Source organism: Cotesia typhae, unplaced genomic scaffold, assembly GCF_013202065.1.
Source record: "Cotesia typhae breed Kobodo isofemale line unplaced genomic scaffold, CoteBio_Ctyphae scaffold_13, whole genome shotgun sequence".
Taxonomy (NCBI): Eukaryota; Metazoa; Arthropoda; class Insecta; order Hymenoptera; family Braconidae; genus Cotesia; species Cotesia typhae.
In genome coordinates, this window is record NW_027423774.1 from 12,574,554 (window position 1) to 12,597,178 (window position 22,625).

Below are 22,625 nucleotides of genomic sequence, written 5' to 3' on the forward strand. Positions count from 1 at the left end.
TTGACAGCTGTCGGCTAACTTCAGTTTCATACAGTACTATGACAAAATTAACCGTTTTGAGAAAATGCATTTTGTCATGACGTATAGAATGACATTGAACGTTTATATTTACCAGCTAATAATTTAATGTTGGGAAATGAGGGACCAATTATGAGCCCAATCAGTCCGAGAGAATATTAATAATTTTCATTATGTGAACGTAGATCAATATATCGTAGTCAAGAGCTATCAGTATTAGAAAAAGCTACTGAACTAGTGACAATATGGCACACTCTTGATCCGGATAAACAAAAAGAGCTTGTTACTTGTAAAAAAATAACGATGTACAGTCAAGCTATTCTTTATTCTAATAGAATTGTATATTTATTAGTCCTACCAGACATCAGTATTATAATACATCAACAAGATCACGTTTATGATGGTCAAAGAAATAATAATAATGTCACTAAAAGGTAAATTTTTTCGTTTTTTTATAATATAACATAAAATATAATTTTACATTCATAATTTTTGATTTTTGCATCGAGTGTGTAAAATATATTAAATAATATTTTCGAAATAGTGTACCAAGCGATAGCGGTGATATGAAGTCGGGTTTCGAGGAAGTAAATCCCGTGGAGACGGACATTGCTGTAATAAGAATGGTATCATGATTTGTCAATCGTATTTTTACGGAAGACGGTGTCAGTGTCGATCATGTTTCATCAAATGGTTCTGGGTGTCGTTCACATGCTCATTTAAACTACTGACTCAAGCAGTTTACCACGAAAATAAAACGTTACTTTCTATACAAAAGGTTTTTAAAATGTTAATAATTATTATTTTATTTTTTTATAAATTAAATTAATTTTTATATTACAACAGCCGAAAATACTTATACCGAACATGTTACCTGGTTAGGAACTTATAACGGATTGTTTGAGAGTTTATCTTTTTCCAAATTGACTTTAAGAGGTGTGTTAGGTCTTCGAGAACACCACCACTCTTACCTGCCGAATGTACTATATTCTTCACTAATTATCGCATAGTATTTAAGAGTGCACCTTGTGATCCTTTTAGTAAGTTATTATTATTGTTAATAAAAATTTACAGTATTATTTAGTACAGCAAAATTAATTTTAATTAATGATTTAATAGCTTGTGAGCAAATGGTCGTACGAGCTCTTCCCGTTATCTCTTTGACAAAAAAAAACGTTATGCAGTTCAATATCTAGTTCATCTAACATTAAAAAAGTTATTTTAAGTGAACTGAAAGTTAAATATTTTTTTTTTTTTTACTATATTTATAATTTACCATACTTATTTTGTCTGTCTAAACAAATTTTTTAATATAAAATATTTTAAATCTATATTATAATTTTTATTTCACGGATTTTTATAAAAAAACACTAAGCTAAAATAGCGAGAAAAACTGATTTTAAACTTTAACAATCATCAAAGTAACAAAATTTCTATTTACATTAATATTAAATTGAACTATTTTTTTTTTTAATTTTCAAAATTTATTATAAGAATAATTAATTCTAAATTAATTTTCAGCTGACGAATTTACGGAAAACTTAATTAGAAATTCTATACATTAGAATGGTTAACAATTTTTTTTTTAGACGATCAGGTAACCCCTTGTCAATTGTTCCTGAACAATTTAATTTTTTTGTTGACAATTTTTCAAAATATTTTGGAGTTTTTTAAGGTAATTATCGTTTTACGAAAAAAGGGTTACTACTCTGTGGCGGAATAAGACTTTAACATCTGTGAATATTTTTTGATAAGTATTTGAAGTTTTATTTTTTCCAGAATATCTAAACTTTAAGGATCTACTGAAGAAAATTCTAAATTTTCTGTCTTCTATAATTGTTACTTTAACAACAGCTGTAACTCCTGAATTTATCGCGGAATCATCGCTAAGAATTGTTTTTATTGTTGAATCTCTTTTGTTCTTTAGAAACGTCGTTTCTTAGACAATTTATAAAATGATTTTTTCAATTACAAATTGGGGGTTCTTCTTTTTAGATTTTTACGGTATTTAAAATTCTTATATAGTTTATGTCTTCATCTATAATAACCTTGCTCATTCCTTCTATGAACAAAAAAAAACTATTACACCAGAAAGTTAAAATTTTTATTTCATTATAAGTAAAAATGATAAATACTTATTAATTAATTAATTAATTAATTTATTTATTTATTTATTTAGTCATTTATGTATGTATTTATTTGTTTATTTGTTTAGGCCTGTTAGTCATTGTCAACCCTGTTCACCGAGTAACTGGAGCTTGAGAGACAAAAGCGGACATCCTACGTTTGATATATCAAGGGCGAAAGAAGTAAGGAGAAAATTATTATTAAGATATTAAACAATACTCCATTACTGATTCAAGCTTTTAAGAAAGTTTTCCAGATTACGTAATACAAGAAATCTGTAAGCAAGTCTTTTCAAGAACTGACGGCTATTCAATCTTAGAGTTGGTCAATTGCGCTCAGTGAATGCGATATGGTTGTTATTGCCTGAACTAGATTCGGAAAAATCTTAGTGGTAAGTCTAAAATTAATCAATAAAATTTTTGTAGGCCTTTTATTTCAGGTAATCAATAATTTTATTTTTTTTATAGTTTATTCTTCCAGCAACTGTACACATCAATCATTAATAACAGTTAAGCCGTGGAGAAGGCCCAATTGTCTTGGATTAGCTCTCACGAATGAATTAGTTCAACAAATCTAATCAGTGGTTCGGGACTTAGGATCTTCAGCATATGTCCTCAATACCTGTATATTTGGTGGTTCACCCAAAGGACCACAAGCACGAGCCCTTGAATTTGGTGTAGGAATTTGTATCGCAACATCTGGCAGTTTGATTGATTTACTCGAAAAAGGCATAAACAACATAAGAAGATGAACTTACCTTGTATTGAATGAAGCTGTTGAATGTCTTCGTATGTTGGACATGGAATTTGTATCACAAATCATGAAAATCATCAAACAAATCAGACTAGACACACAGATTCTGATGTGGCCTGCAACTGGCTGAAGATTTTCTCTCTGATTATATTCAAGTTAACATTTGATCTCTGACACTTTCTGCAAATTAAAATATCCGTCAAATATTTAAAATTTGTCAACAACACGAGAAAAAATCTAAATTGATAGTGATCGATCAGTAATTGCTATCCACAGTGACAAATCTTAGACGGAACGTGATTACTTTTTATCAGAATTTAAAAATGTAGTTGACTTTGATTATTTTAACAGTTCAGAGGATTATATCCACAAAATTGACAGAATAGGATGTTGTCAGAGTGCTGGTACAGCTTACATGTACTTTACACCAAGCAATGCTTGAAAGGCCAAGTAATTGATATTCATAACCGAAGAAACCGGTCAAATAATAAATCCACAGCTGTCCGAGATAGCTAATGCGCAGCGCGATCAATTCGGAAAGAATCGTAAGTGATAGAATCTAGCTACAATATTGTAATATTATAAGAAATACGCTTTGAGATTACTCTAACAATAATTTTTTTCTTTATAAACCACTAAATGGGCTTTTCATTGATAAAATCAATATATCTCCTTCGTCTACCGTATTTAAAATAATAATTTTATTCTCAATAATTAATGTACATATATAAATATTAGTATACATATATTAATGATAGATTTTTTTTCTAATTTGGTTGGTTGGAGATTATACTGTTCATATTTTTGTGGAATGCTGCTCATTGGTGAATAAAGTTAGAGTCTTCAGATACCATTTCTTTTAAGTTCATTATCACAAAGTAACCATGTTTTTATAAATCAGCGAACATAAAGTAAATGACAAACGATGATATAATGAAAGAATTATTAATAAAAAAAAAACACAATCGTTGTCATAGTTTTGATCGTCTTATTTTTTAATTAATTAAATGATCAATTTAAACAAATGACAAGTAGCGTGATTTATTATTATGATTATTATTATTATTATTAATTAATATTATAAATAATTAATTTGCTTTAAATTCCAGGTGTACATATACTGCATCGCCGAGCTTGAATTTTCTGGAACCTAGAGGCAGTGCTTTCAATTGACAATGTTCTTTTATGCGTAAGTATAAAAATTCGTAAGATAGTAATCAATTTAGCAATAATTTTTACGACTCCATTAATTTTATTAATTGACTATAATTTGCTAAGGATTTTCTTTCTTTATTTTTTGTTTTTTTATAGAAAAAAATAATTTTTATCTTCAAATAAATTTTTTTTTATAATTTATATTTTTATTTTACGTAAAAATATTAATTATTTTCTTTACAATTTTTTGTCACTTTATACTTTCCAATTAATGTAACTTTGTGTAAATAAATGATTTATAAATAAATATTTCTTAACTTTTACAATTATTATTATTATTTATGTTACAATTTTATTAAAATTTCAGAAAACGTTACACTAAATAAATAGTTCCGTGTGTCCTCAACAACGTGATTGGATTCATCGTCATCATCATCACCATCATCAATAGTGAAAAAAAAACAACACAAATTTAGTGAAATTTTTATAATTGTTGATACCCGAATCTAAAATTCAATTAGTTATAACTGAAGGGGAATGCTTAGCGTCAATAAATACCGGCGACATGTTTTTAGAGTTAATAATAAGACTTATTTTACGTATCACCAAATCTCTTCGCTTATCAATACCATTTCTAACTTGAGGTGGAGGTCCTTCTAAATTAATAATTACTTTTTGGTTTTCCAATTCAACAAGCTCCCTGTAAAGTTCGTGAAAGTTAATATACAATATTGTTTTGAAATGATTTATTTTTCAAAATTTAATGATAATAATATTTGCTTAAAAAAATATATTTCTATATTATATGCTATGAGACTTCATGAGAAAAAAAATAGCAAGAACAATATTTGTAAAAATATGAAAACCATCTATATTTATGATATAAAAAATTATAAAATGACAAGGAATGGTTCATTTTAATTTTTGATTTCAAACTTAATAAGTTTATTGATCTCACTGTTGAAAAAAATAATGTTAATTATTAATATAAGCAGTATAGATTAATAACTAATTTTTATAACGTCATTGATCTTGTATATTTTGATGAATATCGAAAATTAATCAGCTTTCATGAATGTTTTAATCTTTAAAAAATTACTTATTACTTAATTTTTCCTTTGATATATCGTTGTAATTTACGTTCAATTTAAAATAAATAAACATTAATTTCATAAACTATCAAATATCACATAACAATAAACATTTACCTTATATAACATACATAACATAAACAATGAATATCCTTGTCTAAAGATTTGTATTTAATGTATCATAAATAAAAATTTTTTTTTTTTAATTCCGTTACTTATTTTATTTAAGTTCCTTCAATGCGTTAGACGAAAAAACAAAAGACGATTAAAATATCATCAGGTTATACATCATAGCAGTCTTACTCAGCAAGCTAATTAATTAAAACTTATATTATCTCTAATTATACGATTATAGTATTAAATTTGTAAGTATATAATTTAATATGTAACGATAATTATGTAATTTATTAATTTAATAATAAATTTTCTGTTTATTACAGCTGAAATTTAAAATGACGTCTTGGGCTGCCGTCTCGGTTATTGAGGTTTTAAATAGAATAGTGAATTTTGACATTTTCTGTGAAAATGGAAAATTAAAACCAAAAGCAGATCCTATTTGGAAAGAAATTTGCCAGATTTGGAGATTAAAATCTGGAAGTTATTTAAAAACTCCGATCACTTTGTACTTCGATGTTTATCAAAATAGACATGATATCAAAACGAGTTATCTTGAAGCACGAAATATAAGTTTACCTGATAAAATAAAGAAAAATATTGATTTCAGTGAAAATGAAAAAATTTCTACTATTTCCGATGAATCAAAAGAAAATATAAGTACTGATGATAGTGATTTTAATGTTTATCAACAAACAAAACGGTCGAGCAGAACGAAATTAATTAATTTTGCTCTTTCTTTTAGCAATGATCAATGGTTAAAAATTAAACCAATCAAAAAAATTGATCGAAATAAACAAGAATATTTTGCATTACGTTCTGGTTGGGGACATATAATTGCAGAGTTAGTCTATGTTAGTCAAAAATTGCCGTGTGCTTATAATTTCAAAACCCATAATATTTATAAAGTAGACACTGATGGAGTTAAAGATAAGTTTATTATAAAAATCAACGGTTTTTGTACTGAAAAAATATGTAAGTCGGGATTTTATGGTGAAATCAATTTTACATTTGATGATGATGATAATGTATCAATAATAGTACATACTCTAGATACGAAAAATATTCCCCATACGAAGAAAAGACACGTATCTGGAAATCTTCGTAAGCAATATGGTGAAGCAATGGAACTCAAAAAAAGTGAAGTTTTTAAAAATAATTTGATTGACAAATTCCAAGAATACGGCGATCAGCATGCTCCGATAATTCCAAAAACAGGCGTTTTAAATCAAATTCGGCATCAAGCTAAAAAAAAACGTTTTGGGATTGAAGGAGACTTGTGGCACTCTATTCAAAACTTGAAACATAATAGTCCAGAGCTAAGTTCTGTAATTCGTCAAGTTGGTTACAGTAAATTTTTTGCAATGTACTGGACTCCTGAGCAAATTAGTGTATATAACGATCTTCTTACTTTCAATCCCATCGTCTCAATTGATGCGACAGGAGGTGTAGTGCGCAAAATTACGTATAATGATAAAAGTTATTGTGGTCCAATATTCTTATATCAAGTCGTTACGCATATTGGATCGTTAATTGTGCCAGTTTGCCAAATGCTATCGGAGAGACACGATACAACAATAATCGAGTTTTGGCTAAGGAATTGGATTTCATCAAAAGCACATGAACCATTGGAAATCGTTACTGACATGTCGAAAGCATTACAAAATGCAATTTGTATGGCTTACAATCATGATACCTATAGAGAGTATCTCTCTAAGTGTTATCAAGTATTAGTTGGCAAATTAAAGCATGTCAGTCGACCGTATCTTCGTATAGACATTGCTCATTTAATTCATTGGGTGTCACGTCTCAAATGTTTTACAAATTCTAAATATTACATCAAGGACTTTTATTTAAGGGCGATTGGTTTTATGAGCACATTAGAATCTTTCGAAGATATAGAAAAAACTATGAAAGTTTTAATAAATATAAGTAGTAATGAAACTGGTTCTAGGGACAATATTGAATGGATATTAAAAAAAATCAAAACTTTTAAATTTGACGATACAATTAATTACAGTGAAATTAAAAACAGTACTACTTGCGAAGACAAAATCTCGTATGAAAAACATTTATCTTGCCATGAAGATGATAAGAAAGTCATTGATGAACCGGAGAATAAAATACAAACTAATGATGATTTGACTAATTATGTAGAAGATCTTTTTAAAAAAGTGCCTATTAGTAGTCCTGATGAGTCCATTCGTTTTGATGATGTCAATATGTATCATTTACCTGCAATTACAAAAGACTTACAACTATTATTTAACAAATTCCCATCATGGACAAATGCGATGGTAAGATATTATAAATCTGAAAATTACGTAGCGACTTCGTCGAGATCTGAAAATTATTTTAGATTTATAAAAGATAATGTTTTGACAGATCGTCAAACAAATCGAGCTGATTTATTTATAGCAGAACATACAAAAAGTATAAACACTAAGATGATAGAAGCTAAAAGTTATTATAATAATGAAAAATTGACAAGAAAAAAACCTGACTTAAAGAAAGACAAAAAAAAGATGGATTCACATGTGCTAAACTTCGTAGAAAATTGGAAAAATCGTGTTATTGTTGATAATTCTAGTGAAGTAGATTTAACTGAAAATGAACAGTCTGAAAATGATTCGAAGAGCTGTGATTGTGATGATACCAAAGAAGATACGAATTTTATTCAAGATGTAATTATAAAAGATGATATTATTAATTCTACATCAAACCCTATTTTAAAAATTAGTAATACCTCTCAAAATTTAAACAAAAACTCAGACTGTACTAATATTACCGTAGATCATTTGAGTTCCCCTCAATTTCATTCTACTCCTACTACTAAAGTAAATATTAGTAATAATACCCCTTCAAATCTTTCAATTAAAAAAAATGCTGAGAGTAGCTACACAATTATACTTGACGAAAAACCAGTTGATTTTCAAATTAAAAAAAAAGAATTGAATAAACGACAAATCAACTCTCCACCCATTTTAGAAGAAGCAAAAAAGCGAGGAAAATATCTCACTGCGTGTCCTGAGGTGCAAGAGTTACATCAAAATGCAGCTGATAAAGAACCAAACAAAAAAAAGAAAAAAAAACAGTTTTCGATAATTAAAAACAGCTGCTTCTCTGAAATTGGTAAAAGGAAAGTAATCATCGTAAATACTTGTCCAATAGATAGTTTATCGGAAGTATTATCATTTGCTTATCTTAATTTTAGTAATTTTAGAAATTTTGTAAATTCTAAAAATATCATGTCAAATTATTTTTCATCTGTAGTTTGCTACGCGAGAAATGGTGCCACATCTGAATATTATCAAAAAAGGTTAACTATTTTACGTATTCTATACTCTGAAAATAATTATCGAATCGATTGCAATGATAATATTTCTGATTTATTTGAAAAACTAATGAAATCTTATGAATCTATCATTGAAAAAAAAAAAAATTGTTTTTGCAAATTCGAAGATACAAAACAAATGTCAATATTAAACATAAGTGCTCAATTAGTATGGAATCACGGGTTCGATTTATTAGAAGAAAGTATTTTAAATTCAATTAAGAATAAAAATTTTTATTGCAACAACTGTAATAAAATTGTATCTGGCTGTACTACGACAATTTCTTCGTATTTATGCATAAATATTGACCACTTCTATGAACAATTCGCTTTTCGTTCTGATTATAATCGGCCACCATTAGTAAAAACTAATTTAAAAGAAATTCCAACCAAATTAACTGTTCTCAATAAAAAATATTTGTTATTTGGAGTGATAGAATACCGTGCCCCTACGCCACCGACTAAAATCGGCCACTATGTGGCATATACTCGTTCAATTAATAATAAGTGGACACAATTAAACGATTTAGAACCATACCCCATTAAACTTACATCTAAATTAATTGCAATAAGAATTTCTTTATTATTTTATGCATTAGTTTAAATACTTACGTCATTATATTGAATTTTACTTTACGAAGTCTTGATATAAAGCTGTAAAAAAAAAAAACTTATTATAGATAATGATATAAACGATTATTTTAAATATAATAATAAAACATTTACCTCAGTATTTATAATTCAAGTTCCAAGCGAACCAAACTATGAGTATATACGGTATAAGTTCTACATGATAAAGAACTTTGTGCAATACTGTAATATAAATAAATATTTATTAAGTAAATAATATTTTATTATCATGTTCGCAATCTCATCTGGAATAACATGCAATAAAATCATATTTTCAGATTCTCATTTACTTTTATTTTAAACTACTATCTATAAAATATACACAACTAACTATCCAATTAGAATACTGTGAGTACTGTAAATCCTCATTGTCAAAGGGATAATTTACTTCTCGCAGCTTATAAAAAAGTACAAACACTACGATTAATATACGTTATTAGTAGTTAATATTTATTCAACTATTAAACCGAGTATTGAAATTTAAATTACAAAATTTTAAACATTTCCTTTATTTAAAAAAAAAATTCAAATAAGGTAAAAATACCAATTATCGACTTCTTTACTTCTATGCTTTTTTTTTTTTTTTTTTTAATAATTAATATTTAATATTATAAACTGAAAGTTATTTTATTTTAATTTTGTAATTAATAAGAATTTATCAAAAATTTACACGATGGTTACTCTTAATACAGATAATTAAATAGAAAAAGAGCTTTCTTGAGATTATAGTGGATTTTACCAGAGCAGAATAAAACTCTCTTGACACTGCTGGCGTTTTTCGCAGTAGCTTCATCCTCAGGAATGACTCTCAAAAATTGAATATCCTCGGTCATAATATCAAAGCTAAGCCGTGCCTCTGGAAGACGAAGCAACGACTTGAAAGTCATGATAATCAAAGGTTTACGGAAAGGCAGAGCAATTTGTCAGCGCAAAACGTGAAAATAAGCTTCTCAGCAGACCAGAGCGTTCGAATTTGTCATCACGTAACCAAATACAAATCCAAGCACTCCAAACTCCGCCAGCGAGCTATTGCAGACGGTGTACGGAGCTTGATCCGGGTACAAGTAGCACAGAGGCCGGTAAGTAGCTTTGTCAACAGTCTGGTGGTGAAGTACGTGGTGCCGATGAGAAAAGATACCTTTCCTACATCCTGACCGGAAAATCTTACGTGAATTCCTTCCTTCAACAATGAACTAACACTATTGTCCATCAATTTTTTTGAATAAATGTCCAGATCAGGTGGAGTCTTTTTTATTTTACGGTACATGAGAGGCTAGATAAACATCGACTCATCTATTTCATTGGGGTCGTTTCGACGGTAGCACACGGGACCAATCACATATTTGTAGGATGTAGCACGCCACTCTGCTGCTATTTTACAGACGTGCATTACTAATACTGTATCGTCGAAGTTTACGTGGAAAATAGGAGCGTTATCTACATAAAACCGATTTGGTTGTTAGCGATGATGTAGATTGTTCCGTTAGTTGTGTTATCAGGCAAGTCTAACAAGTGCATCGTTTCGAAGATAATTCCCTGTCGACAGAAAGTTAAGTCACCGTGAAAAAGTATAGACATAACCTTAAAATATGAAAAAAAAAAAATTTAATTAATAAATAAATAAAATTATTGATATAACTGGTAGAAAATTTACCTTGACTTAAGAAAAAAAAAATTTTATCAGGAAAACAATAAATTTCTTGAAAATCAAAAAACTTTTAAACCAATTTAAAATTTTTAGTTTTAAAAAAAACTCTTTGCTAATTTTTTTTTTTTAACTCAAAAATTTATTTTTTTTTTCCTTGCGAGTAATTTTGGTTCAAGAATTTTTGTCTTCAGTCTAGCTAGTATTGTTATCAGTGTAATAATAAAAAAAAAAAAAAATTATCAAAAATTACTTTTTACCTTCTCCGTCTCCACAATAAAATTGCTCGGCAGCCGTTTTCCTTGAACGACGGGATCAACAGCTTCTAAATGAGATGGATTAGTGACGACAGCCAGATGGATGTTCTTGCTTATTACACGATTCAAACGTTCAATGTAAGTTTCAAGTGGTACTTGACATCTTCAGAACCCTAATAATAATAAATGTTTGTTGATTTTAATTAAGCCATCATTCAATTTGTATTACTAATTAAATTTAGAGATTATTATAATTTTAAGACTTACGTAATCGGCTGCATCCAATGCTGCGAACTGCGTAAATATTTGATTTAACGGTTTACGACAGATATTATGACCATTTTCGGACCAAGAATGCTTCAAAACCGGTGGCACGTGTAAGACGAACTAAAATTAAACGTTTTTCATCGTTAGTAATTTCTATAATTCCAGGAATTTCCATTTTTCGATAAATTCAGTTACACTGCTTCAACGAGTTGATGAACATGAATTCTACACTAATGTGTCCGCAGTAAGCACTTTCCAGACGGCGGGGAATAACACGATGAATGTTGTCGATGAAAGGTTAAACACACAGTCCATATTGGTTTCCTCAAGTATGTATTGTTGGAGAACAAATTTAGGTGCCCCTTTGCGCAAAGCGTAATGTATATGTACTGCATCGGTTCTCATAATACCAAGGGGATCCAAATCAGGTATTAAATGACCCCGGACCTAATAAGATCAAATGATAGCTTGTACAGCTAAATGGTTGTTGACAACTTGTTTATTTACAGGATCTTGACCGACTTGAGAGCTAGCTCCCAGATATAAAAAAACCTGAATGAAAAAAAAAATAAATTAAATATTAAAGTATATTTTTCATAATATTTAAAGTTTTTGTAACTAAAAATTATGATTTAACAAATATTTACCAATTGTTTACAAGTTGTAATAGTTAACTTATCTTTTTTTTACTACCCTGCTGTCATTCATACTGAAAACATTAAACACTATAAGTGCGCATGCGTTTTAAATTTGTTCGTACGCATGCGCCAAACGCATCGTTCTCCCACTCATGACGTCATCATTTAATGGCTATTCAAACAATAATAATAACAATTCTTCCCTTCGCCGGATTCTTACTGCGCGACTCTAATGATGTGACGTCATCATAGCCTCAAGATGGCCATTTAAATTGTAATTATTAATTTCAATAAATTATGAATAAATAAAAGTTACTATCGAATAAAATTGACCAATATCGAAAGAACGAATCGGGAGCAATTTATTAAGTTGAAAAAATATTGAAAAAAACATAAATTCTCTGAGATATAAATAAAATAATTTTTGTAATTTAGATTGCAAATAATTAATTAAATAATTATTTAATTACTGGAGCAATTACGGATTATGATAGAGCATTTTGGGAGCAATTTTTCCAAATTTGGTTGAAGAAATTCCATAGAATTTCCACGCTAACTTAATTGCGGTGTAGTTCTGTGTAGTGGATGTAATTGGTTGGTCGTTGCTGACCGTTTAACTGACTGGTTAAATAAGCTAGACCATTGGTTAAAAGGCAATCAGCTAACGCTGAATGTTGATAAATCTACTTTTATTAATTTTGGTTGTTCTACGGACAGTGTACCTAGTAATTTTCATTTGTTCATTAAAGATAGAGAGTTGAAAAGAGTTGAAAGTTGTAAATATTTGGGGATAGTTTTTGATTGCCATATGAAATGGAACATACATATTTCCGAACTAATGAAAAAGTCAAGTACTTTACCTTCCTCTTTTATAAATTAAGTAATTGGTTAAACCCATCGATACTGAAAATTATTTATCATGGTCTTTTTGAAAGTGTTATAAACTATGGAATTATTGCATGGGGTGGTGCCTATGAGAACGCTTTAAAACCGATTGTAAATCTGCAAAATAAATTGTTAAACAAAATGAAAATTACGGATGATTTGTTAAGACCACTGAAGATTAAACAATCTTTTATTATCCAAGCTTTAAATCATTACTTTTATGATTGTCAGAAATTATATTTTGAGAGAATAACTAATACCAGGTCTAAACAGATAACTCTTCCAAAAGTTAATAGAACAATAAGTACCAAAAATGCAAATTACATAGCAATAAAATACTTCAATCGACTTCCAAATAATTTGAAAGAACTAAATTATAATAAAAGATTAAGAAAACGTATTGCGAGATGGATTAGTTCAATTAAACTTTCATTAATACTAATCGATATTTTGTGAAAAATTAGTAAAATTATTCTTAAGTTACTTTGTATACTACTGACTAAGTTACTCTAATATTTTGTATAAATTTTTATAAATGTATTATATTCCTTCTGATGTCTATGCACAGGTGCTTTATGCATCTCTATAGAATATTTTTACCAGAAGTAAATGTTATTATTATTATTATATCCTAATGGCTATTATTATTATTATTATTATATCCTAATGGCTATTATCCTAATAAGAAGTATAATTTTGAATTTGATGTATTTGTATGCAGTATTTAACTTAACATGTAATATTCATAAATAAATATTACTATAATAATTATTGTTATTATTTAATTATTGTGCATTGACGTATTTAATCTAAATTAACAATTTTTTGATTAAAAAAAAGCGTTAAAAATTTCTTTATGTATATAAAAATTTAAAATTCCCATTGATCATCTGGTTTATTGATTAAAACTGAAGATTAAACGATTCTAAGTCATATTAAGTTTTTAATGCTACTAGTACTATAAAAAAAAAAACTAATTTTTTATCAGGATTTGAGCTCTTTAATTAACGAACATACGACCTTTTATATAATAATATCTTTGCCTGCAATAATCCATTTATTTGTGACTTTTAATTTTGCGCGGGAAAAGTACAAACCTTAAATTAATAATGTTAAAATTTTTATATGAATACAAAATTTTTCGTATAAACTACTAAATATTCTTATATGTCTATATTCTCAAACATTTTTTTCTTATTGAATTTTATTTATTACCTAAACTAAACACAGAACAATCTAAGCATTGTTTGAGTTCTACTTTCTTCGGATTAGTAGCTGTTCAAGGTCTAGAAAATTTTCATTGGACGGTGTACATATTTTATGATCTCTTGGTCATTGCCTGTAGGTGGCACTATTATTCAATTGAGCGGGTTTCAAATAATCATAATTTTTAGATGATACCTAATATAATTATGCGTTTGATGCATTTAGTTATTCAGTAACAACAGTTTCACTAAATATTTTGAGAATGCATAATAATCCTTTACTAGACGGGAGACTAAAGCTAAAAAAGATATTTCGCAGCTTGCACTTACACCCGTCAGGGGCTGCGCTGGAAATATTTTTACATCAACTGTAGCTTCAAGAGGATAATTTGCTATGAAAAATACAGCCATTTCAAGATTTAGGTTAGTAACGTAGAAAAGTGAAGTAAAATCTTAGAGAGACTCTCACAGATGTTAATAGAATAAAGTGTCGTTGCTGTACTTATTTTGTTATTTATTGACTTTTCAATTCGAGTAGAACAGTATTACATTTGGACAATAAACTTTTAAATGACAAAATATATCAAAATAAATTCTTTCAAAAGAAATTCTTTCTTTTTCTTAAATTTCTATTATAACAGTAGTTCATACCTTATTTTCCTAATATTAATTAATTGAAAAAATATGAAAAAATTGTTTAGTTCTATGAATCAGAATTATTTCGGTTCAGACAGCGTTGAATATTACTGTTTAAATTTTGTCCCTATTATAATTTTTTATTTAGATATCTCTGCATAGGAACACTTTTTAACAATAATAGTAATTATAATACTGAAAGTATTAATATCGGTAATAATAAATTGATGTTAAAAATGAAAGCAATAATAATGTTTATCATTATCATTATTATTACTAAAATGATTGTTGTTATTAATAAATCCGAATAAAAACAGTTTCACTGTAAAAAATTGCGCCAAGTCCACGTTCATAAAACTCATCTCAATAATATTAGCACTTTACAAAAAAAATAAGTCTCGTTTCAAAAATTTTCATTCTTTACAAAAAGATGTGAAATCCGAACAAAAACAGTTTCACTGTAAAAAAATTGCGCCAAGTTCACGTTCATAAAACTCATCTCAATAACGTTTGCACTTTACAAAAAAAAATAAGACTCGATATAATAATTGTCATTCTCTACAAAAAAAGTGAAATACAAAAAAATACCAAGAAACTGTCATAATGTTAAAAAATTGAAAGAAAATTTGTTGAAAATTTAAAAATTAAAAAAAAAAATTTTTTTATCGTACTTAGCGCGCGTCATTGAGTACCCCAAATTTTTTCAGGATAAATAAACATCCTTTTCATGATTAAAAATTTATAATTAAGTCAACCTATAAAATGCATGAATTTAATTAATCAACTATTATTATTTAATAATAAGTTTTACAAAATTTAGGTAAAATCGACATGTAATACGTATGTTATTTGAAATTTTTTAATCTTCCAGACATCATTTATGATTTTACTAAAACGCCCTCTCGTGTTTGGTTATGAAAACTACTTCAAAGTGGATACAATTGAGTGCTCTAGAAAAGAAAACATATGACCAACTAAATCGAGAAAATGCGGTGTGATTGCCAATCAAAATGTGTTAATTACAATTAAACTAAGCAATATCAAGTTTCTTCATTGAAGCTTAATGGCAGAGCTGAAAAAAATTGAATCCAAAAATTTTATATAATTTCAGATGATTTCACCACACCACGATATTGATAGTTATGTCCACTAAACATTTAAAAAAAATTTAAAAACGGATTTTTTCACTGAAACTCATAATTAATCGAGTAAGCAGTGTTTTTAATGAGTTGAGTATGCTTGACTAATGTAAATTTATAAGTATAAGAATGTATGAAATCATATATTATGTAATTAGAGCTGATCAGCCCGAATATGTATAACTATACATAATTACATAAATTCGAGCAAAATCGTTTTTCTCGGGTTGACATTCTTCCGAAAAATTTGGAGTACTCAATGACGCGCGCCAAGTACGATAAAAAAATTTTTTTTTTAATTTTTAAATTTTCAACAAATTTTCTTTCAATTTTTTTAACATTATGACAGTTTCTTGGTATTTTTTTGTATTTCACTTTTTTTTGTAGAGAATGACAATTATTATATCGAGTCTTATTTTTTTTTGTAAAGTGCAAACGTTATTGAGATGAGTTTTATGAACGTGGACTTGGCGCAATTTTTTTACAGTGAAACTGTTTTTGTTCGGATTATAAATTATTTGAATGATTCAAACCTAAATATTATATCTCTAATAGGTAATAATGATATTAAATGGATTTTTAAAGTGATAATGAATTTTGAACTAATTTTTTTTTTTCGTACAAATAGAAGATTCTCTAAAATGGAGTTAGATAATTTACTAATTAGAACGTCGATATGAAGAATCATTTTTAATATTTTTTTTTTTTCCCAGGATTCAAAAAAGAATATGGGGGTGGTAATTTCCAGAGAGAGCGTGGTGGTGAATATAACCAGCTCGGAGGTTACAACACATATAATAACTCTGGACAAGGTGGAAGAGAGACGGGAGTTTAGGGAGTTTGTGCTATTAGAACAGGTAATTTAAAAAAATTTATGTTATCTTCAAGTTCTCAGAGTTTTTTTTTTAATCGACCTAATGGTGATCTCTAAAGCTATGCTTTCTCTGATAAAAATGCTGATAAACAAAGTTAGTAAAACAGTTGACCCTCCAGGCCATTTCTGTAACTTGCTACTATTTTCAAATGCAAAGCTGTCTCTCTCTCTCTCTCCTCTCCTTATATATATATATATATATATATATATATATATATATATATATATATATATATATATATATATATATATATATATATATATAAAACTATTTAACTACATGTACTTTTTGTATCTACTTGACGAGTTTTAAGATGATCTGTATAGCTAGGCTTTCTCTGATAAAACAGTTGGTAAAAAAAATAACAAAATAGTTGACACCCAGGCCATTTCTGCAACTTGCCACAAATTTTAAATGCAAAGTTCTCTAACTATACATAAATACATACACATAAACTTTTTAACCATATGGATCTTTTGAATATACTTGACGCGCTAGGTGAAATATACTAAAAATTGACGGATGAAACTCTTATAAAAAAAAAAAAATTATTATTTTACAGATGGAGTACAATGTAAAAGAAGGAAGAATGGAGGCCAGAAAAGAAAGTTAAAAAATGAGATTTTTCAAATGGTGAACCAATGTTATAAAAAATTCAAAAATTCAACCAACTTCAAAAAAGATTTTGATGAAGATAATTCAAAAAATAATTTGTCTTCTGGAAACACAAATTTTTATATTTACACAGCTAAATAAATACAGACATTATACAAATAAATTAATAAAAATATTATTATTGAGCAACAATAGTTATAGTCAATTCTATTTTATATATAGCTTCAAGTGTTTGATTTTCAGGTTTTGGCTCTCTGAGCTCAAAGAGTTGTCTTTTCTATGCTTTTGAGCTCTTCGAACTCAAAAGTCTGATAGAAGTTTCATAAAACACTGTTCTTAAAATTTTCAAACTCCAATTACTTTTGAATGAATAAACCAATATTCACACGGTTCGCAGCTTGTGATGCAGTTTTTCGAATCCTATGATTTATTTTTAAAAAAAAATTTATCATACAGAAAAATTTGGAGAAATTGAAAAATTTACTAAAAATTACCATTTTTTGAAAATTTTATTTTTCAGATTTCTCAAAATCTAGAGAACTGAATCGATTCAAATTTTCACGAAATTTAATGGCAACTCCAAATTCCTACTATAGCCCCGAGAATTTATTTACAATTACTAAAAGATCTGGTTCAATTCAAAGAACGAAATCAAAAGTTAGGTTCACCAGCACTAAAAAGTTTTTCTCGACATTTATGGTACATCCGTGACTATTTCATTGGATTAGCATTTTTTGACTCTGAAATTAAAAAAAAATTATTAGCAACCTTTAAAAATTTTAATTTTGAACTGAAACTTTCAGGAACTTATTTTTTTTGGTCTGTAAAATTATGACGTAACGACAAAAAAGATTAAAAAATAAAAAAAATTCGTTTATTGACGATTTTTGAAATTTAAAAAAATTTGGAGCGACCTCTTAAAATTTTATTTTTTGAGCTGTCCTTTGGAGAGAGCTCTTAAAACATCAAAAACTGACATTTTTTCACTCGAGACTCGAAAAAAAAAAGTCGCTTTTGCGCTACCCTGACACACACACACACATACACACACACACACACACATAGTGACAACCTCGCGGGAATAGTCAGGGAAGCTTCCTGTGACCTTCAAACGTCGAGATCTTATGAAAACTAGATTTTCGAAAAACGGGGTAAAAACATAACTTCCCGATTTTTGAAAATTTTTAATTTTCTTAACGGGAAGTTAAAATTTTTGTAATTGATATTTTTCAAAAAAAATTTATGTTTATCAAATCGAAACGTGTGAATTTATTTTAACAATAATTTTTCATTTTCTATTTCATAAATAGTCATTATTATTATTATTATGCTGTAATTGTTATGTTGGGACAATAATTTTTTATGCAAATGTGTCACTTAGATTAAAAATAAAGAATTTCATTCAGTTGAATTTTCCCGCTGCGGCGCCTGTGTATCGGACATGCGCAAAACGAATACAAGCCTAATGTTTACATCTGACCAAAAAAGTTACTAAATGTCAAACGTCAACATAAAATTTATTATTGAAATTACATCCAATTGTGTGATGATAATAACTGTAAGTAAATTTTAATATATTTTTAATACTTGCAAAATCCGAAATTCGTTGGCCTTTTTTTAATCAATGTCTTCATTATTTTTTAATAATATCTTAAAAATAAATACGACATTGACAGCTCAAGGTCAACGTAATTATAAATCACGAGTTTTACGGATTTTCTCATTTTTAAAAACCTTTTTTTAATTTTAAAATATCAAAATATTTTTTTAATTATTTTTAAAATTAATTTTATTAATATTCATCAATTCTTTATAATTTTATTTTAATTTAGAAGATTTTAACGCGCTGGGGATTTTTAGTACCGGTTCTGGCCACTTTATTTTTAAAAAAAGTGGGAGGCACCCTTAAAATCAAATAATTAGTTTATTTTTATATTTTAAGGATATCCTTTCGCTCCAGTTGAGTCAAAATAACTGTAGTAGTCAATATTCGATAAATTCAAATAAAAAACCCATAAAAATTCCCAAAATTAAAAAATAAACAGTATATGAGGCATTAATCGTTGAAATTTTGAAAATAAAAAAAAAAAAATAGTTAAATACAAAAATTAAATTGACTCTTGTAAATCAGCTGTTAGTAACCTGTCCGTGATTTGGCAACGCTGTATTCGGTTGTTTACATTTTCATTTGTACAGCATAACCTTAACCATGTTTAAGTTTTTGCAGTCAGTGTAAATAAATAAATTAATTAAAAATGTTTAGTCATAACCATAACATTCGAATGTCTCATGGCAAGAATGCTGGTAAATTTGTGAGTCTCAAACGTAAGCAATGGCTCGATAATGTTGTGAGTGCAAAAAAAAAAAAACTTGAAGAAAATCCAGCTCCTGAAGATATTTACATTCATGTCAGTAACCGAGTGATTGATGTTAAATCTATTGCTTATGAATTGTGGTGTAATAAATGCAATTTACAATTAAGTTTAAAACACATTGTCAAAGAGGAAATTTTGGGGTTAGCAAGTATTTTTCATGTGAAGTGTACGAAATGTAAAAACATTTACTTAGTTAATACAAGCAGTTTTAAAACCAATGATACAAATCACAAACAATTTGACATAAACTTGAGACTAGCTTTTGGTAAGTATTAATTAGATAAATAAATACGTATTCTACGTGAATGTACATATACGTATAGTTAAATATTATTTATAAGAATTTTCATTTATCAACACTGATTATTTAATGTAAAAATTTCAGCTATCATTGATGCAGGGATTGGAGAAGCTCAGATCAACACAATTCTTTCTGCATTAGATATACCAATAATAAACAGTGCATTGCTGAAAAGATATGAAAGAATTGTTGGAGCAGCTATTGAACAGGTGGCCGAGGATAGTTGTCGAGACTTCATACGTCTAGAAAAACAATTAACAATAGATGCTGATAAAACACAATCCTCTGATACAACGTACGTAAACTTAACTCAAATAATTTTATAAAAATTATTAATATCAATATAATTTCTGAATAAACATCAATTATTTCTACTTATTACTTAAAAATATGCATGATTTTTTAAACACTCGACTGTTAATTAATTTGTTATCTTTCTATATCTGATAAAAAGGGTTTCTTTTTTATTCACTTTCGCTTTTAATTTAATTACATGATTTGTAAATGATGAAAAATAAATACATTTTAATTGATCAACAATTATTTAACAGGAAACATCCAATTAAAATCACCAAAAATTTATTGAATTTATTTTCAATAAAAACTAACTGTTTGAATTGGTAATAAATACAACACCATGACGGTTTTATAAAAGGTAACTTTCTAACAACTAATAAATTATTATATACTGTGTGGCTATTCCAGTGATACTCCTTTGGTTACTCACAATCCTATTGAGAATCCTAATCCTACTGACTCTCCTACTCCAACACCTATAAAAGTTTCTAGAGATTCTGCATGGACTAAACGAGCATCAGGTCATTCTTACAATAGTAAAAACGGTATATTGATGTCATACGATCATACCATTATTGCATATTAATTTACGCTAATTAAATATACAGCGATAAAAAGATGTGTGTTAAAATAAGTAATTTTGTTCCAGGATATACGTCACTGATTGGATATTATAGTGGTAAAGTGATTTCTTACAACACTCGTTCAACAAGATGCTCAAGATGTGAACACGGTCATCCCAAAAGGGATCACGATTGTCGTGAAAATTTTGATGGATCTGCACGAGCTATGGAACCTGATATGTCTGTGGAATTAGTTACTAACAATAAACTCTTGAAGGAAGAAAATGTGATTATTTCTGTATTAATCGGTGACGATGACTCTTCAGCAATAGCAGCAATTCGTCGAGAAGCATTGCATGAAGTTGAAAAATGGTCTGATACTAATCATGCCAAAAAAATTTTAATTCACGTTTATATAAATTGGGTTTATCTGCTAAGGTTGTAAATTATTTCGGACAGATGTTTGTCCGTGTTTTAAATCACAACAAAGGTAATGTTGAAGCTGCTGCCGAAGCTTTGTCAAATATTGTTCCTCATGCATACGGAAATCACGATAAATGCGGAGAGTGGCTAAAATGCCGCGAAAAAGACAATAATTTTATTTACAAAGATTTACCCAAAAAACAACCTTTAACTGACCCAAAGTTATTCGAAAATCTCAATAACATCTTTGATAAGCTATCAACCAATGCATCAAAGTTAGCACCATGTGGTTCATCGCAAAGCAATGAATCATTTAACAACATTGTGATAAATAAACATCCAAAAAATAAATTTTATGGCTCATCTGAATCATTCGACTATAGAGTAGCTGCAGCTGTTTGTCAAAAAATTATGGCACAAAATACATAGAATATGTTTACGATAAACTATCCCTGTCATGTGGTAAAAAAACTAAATTCTTCAGAGAACGTAAAGATGAAGCAAGAATTAAGAAATATAAAATTTCTCAAATGTATGGCTTTAAAAGTCGCCGATATTTTAGAAAACAAAAACGAGCTGGTAAAATTGCAAGCAAGGAACGTAAAGAAGGAACTTCATATCAAACAGAGTGTGATCTTGATGGACTCTCCGAATTAATCAAAAACTTCACGGATGTTAATGAAAATAGTGATCTAATGGAATGTGAACTTGTAATTTTTGACTTAGAAACCACTGGAATTTCAAACTCTGATGAAATATGTCAAATATCTGCATCATATAAAACTAAAACATTTAATGTATACATGCTTCCTACAAAAATGAATTATCATGCATCAAAAGTAACAGGACTTCATATAAAACAAAACAAGTTATATCTACATAATACTTGCCTTGAAAGTTTGTCTATTAAAGATGGTTTAAAAAGTTTTATAGCTTTTAAAAAAACAAAAAAAAATTAATATTAGTGGCTCACAATGCATTTAGATTTGATGCTTTAATGATATTGCGCCATTTGAAATATTATGATCTACTGAGTGAATTTTTATCTATTGTAAAAGGTTTTTCAGACACTCTACCTATACTAAAAAACATTTACCAGAAATTAAAAAGAAAAAAACGGATTGAAGCTAACAAATTTGGCCTTGAAATTTCTTGGTGACAACTCGACTGAAGGTGCTCACAATGGTGAAACGGACGTCCGACTTTTGAAAGAAGTTTTGCAAGCTGTCGGGGTAAAAGATGAGTTGGTAAAACAAATGGCTAAAACGACAATAAGCATTCT

The 22,625-nt window shown here is 28.2% G+C and overlaps 3 protein-coding genes and 1 pseudogene across 3 annotated transcripts; 3 read left to right on the forward strand and 1 right to left on the reverse strand.

Annotated features, from left to right (window-relative positions):
* Positions 1 to 885: 885 nt before the first annotated feature.
* Positions 886 to 4,986, forward strand: LOC141534052 (ATP-dependent RNA helicase p62-like; annotated as a pseudogene).
* Positions 4,987 to 5,596: 610 nt separating this feature from the next.
* On the forward strand, positions 5,597 to 8,582 carry LOC141534053 (120.7 kDa protein in NOF-FB transposable element). The gene is made up of 4 exons (XM_074253196.1): positions 5,597 to 5,766; positions 5,869 to 6,963; positions 7,279 to 7,942; positions 8,532 to 8,582. The coding sequence occupies exons 1-4, from the start codon at positions 5,597 to 5,599 to the stop codon at positions 8,580 to 8,582; spliced, it is 1,980 nt and encodes a 659-aa protein (XP_074109297.1).
* Positions 8,583 to 8,765: 183 nt separating this feature from the next.
* LOC141534872 (2-oxoglutarate dehydrogenase complex component E1-like) lies at positions 8,766 to 10,503 on the reverse strand. Its single transcript, XM_074254479.1, has 3 exons — positions 9,962 to 10,503; positions 9,319 to 9,405; positions 8,766 to 9,246 (listed from the first exon to the last, which is right to left on the reverse strand). Exons 1-2 carry the CDS (start codon positions 10,107 to 10,109, stop codon positions 9,320 to 9,322), a joined length of 234 nt encoding a protein of 77 aa, XP_074110580.1. The 5' UTR covers positions 10,110 to 10,503; the 3' UTR covers positions 8,766 to 9,246; position 9,319.
* An 8,654-nt stretch (positions 10,504 to 19,157) lies between these two features.
* Positions 19,158 to 22,249, forward strand: LOC141534055 (uncharacterized). Its single transcript, XM_074253197.1, is given in 6 exon segments — positions 19,158 to 20,024; positions 20,145 to 20,355; positions 20,612 to 20,680; positions 20,766 to 20,902; positions 20,959 to 21,309; positions 21,312 to 22,249. Coding segments are annotated over 6 exon segments (1,614 nt in total). The 5' UTR covers positions 19,158 to 19,639; the 3' UTR covers positions 21,773 to 22,249.
* The last annotated feature ends 376 nt before the right edge of the window (positions 22,250 to 22,625 follow it).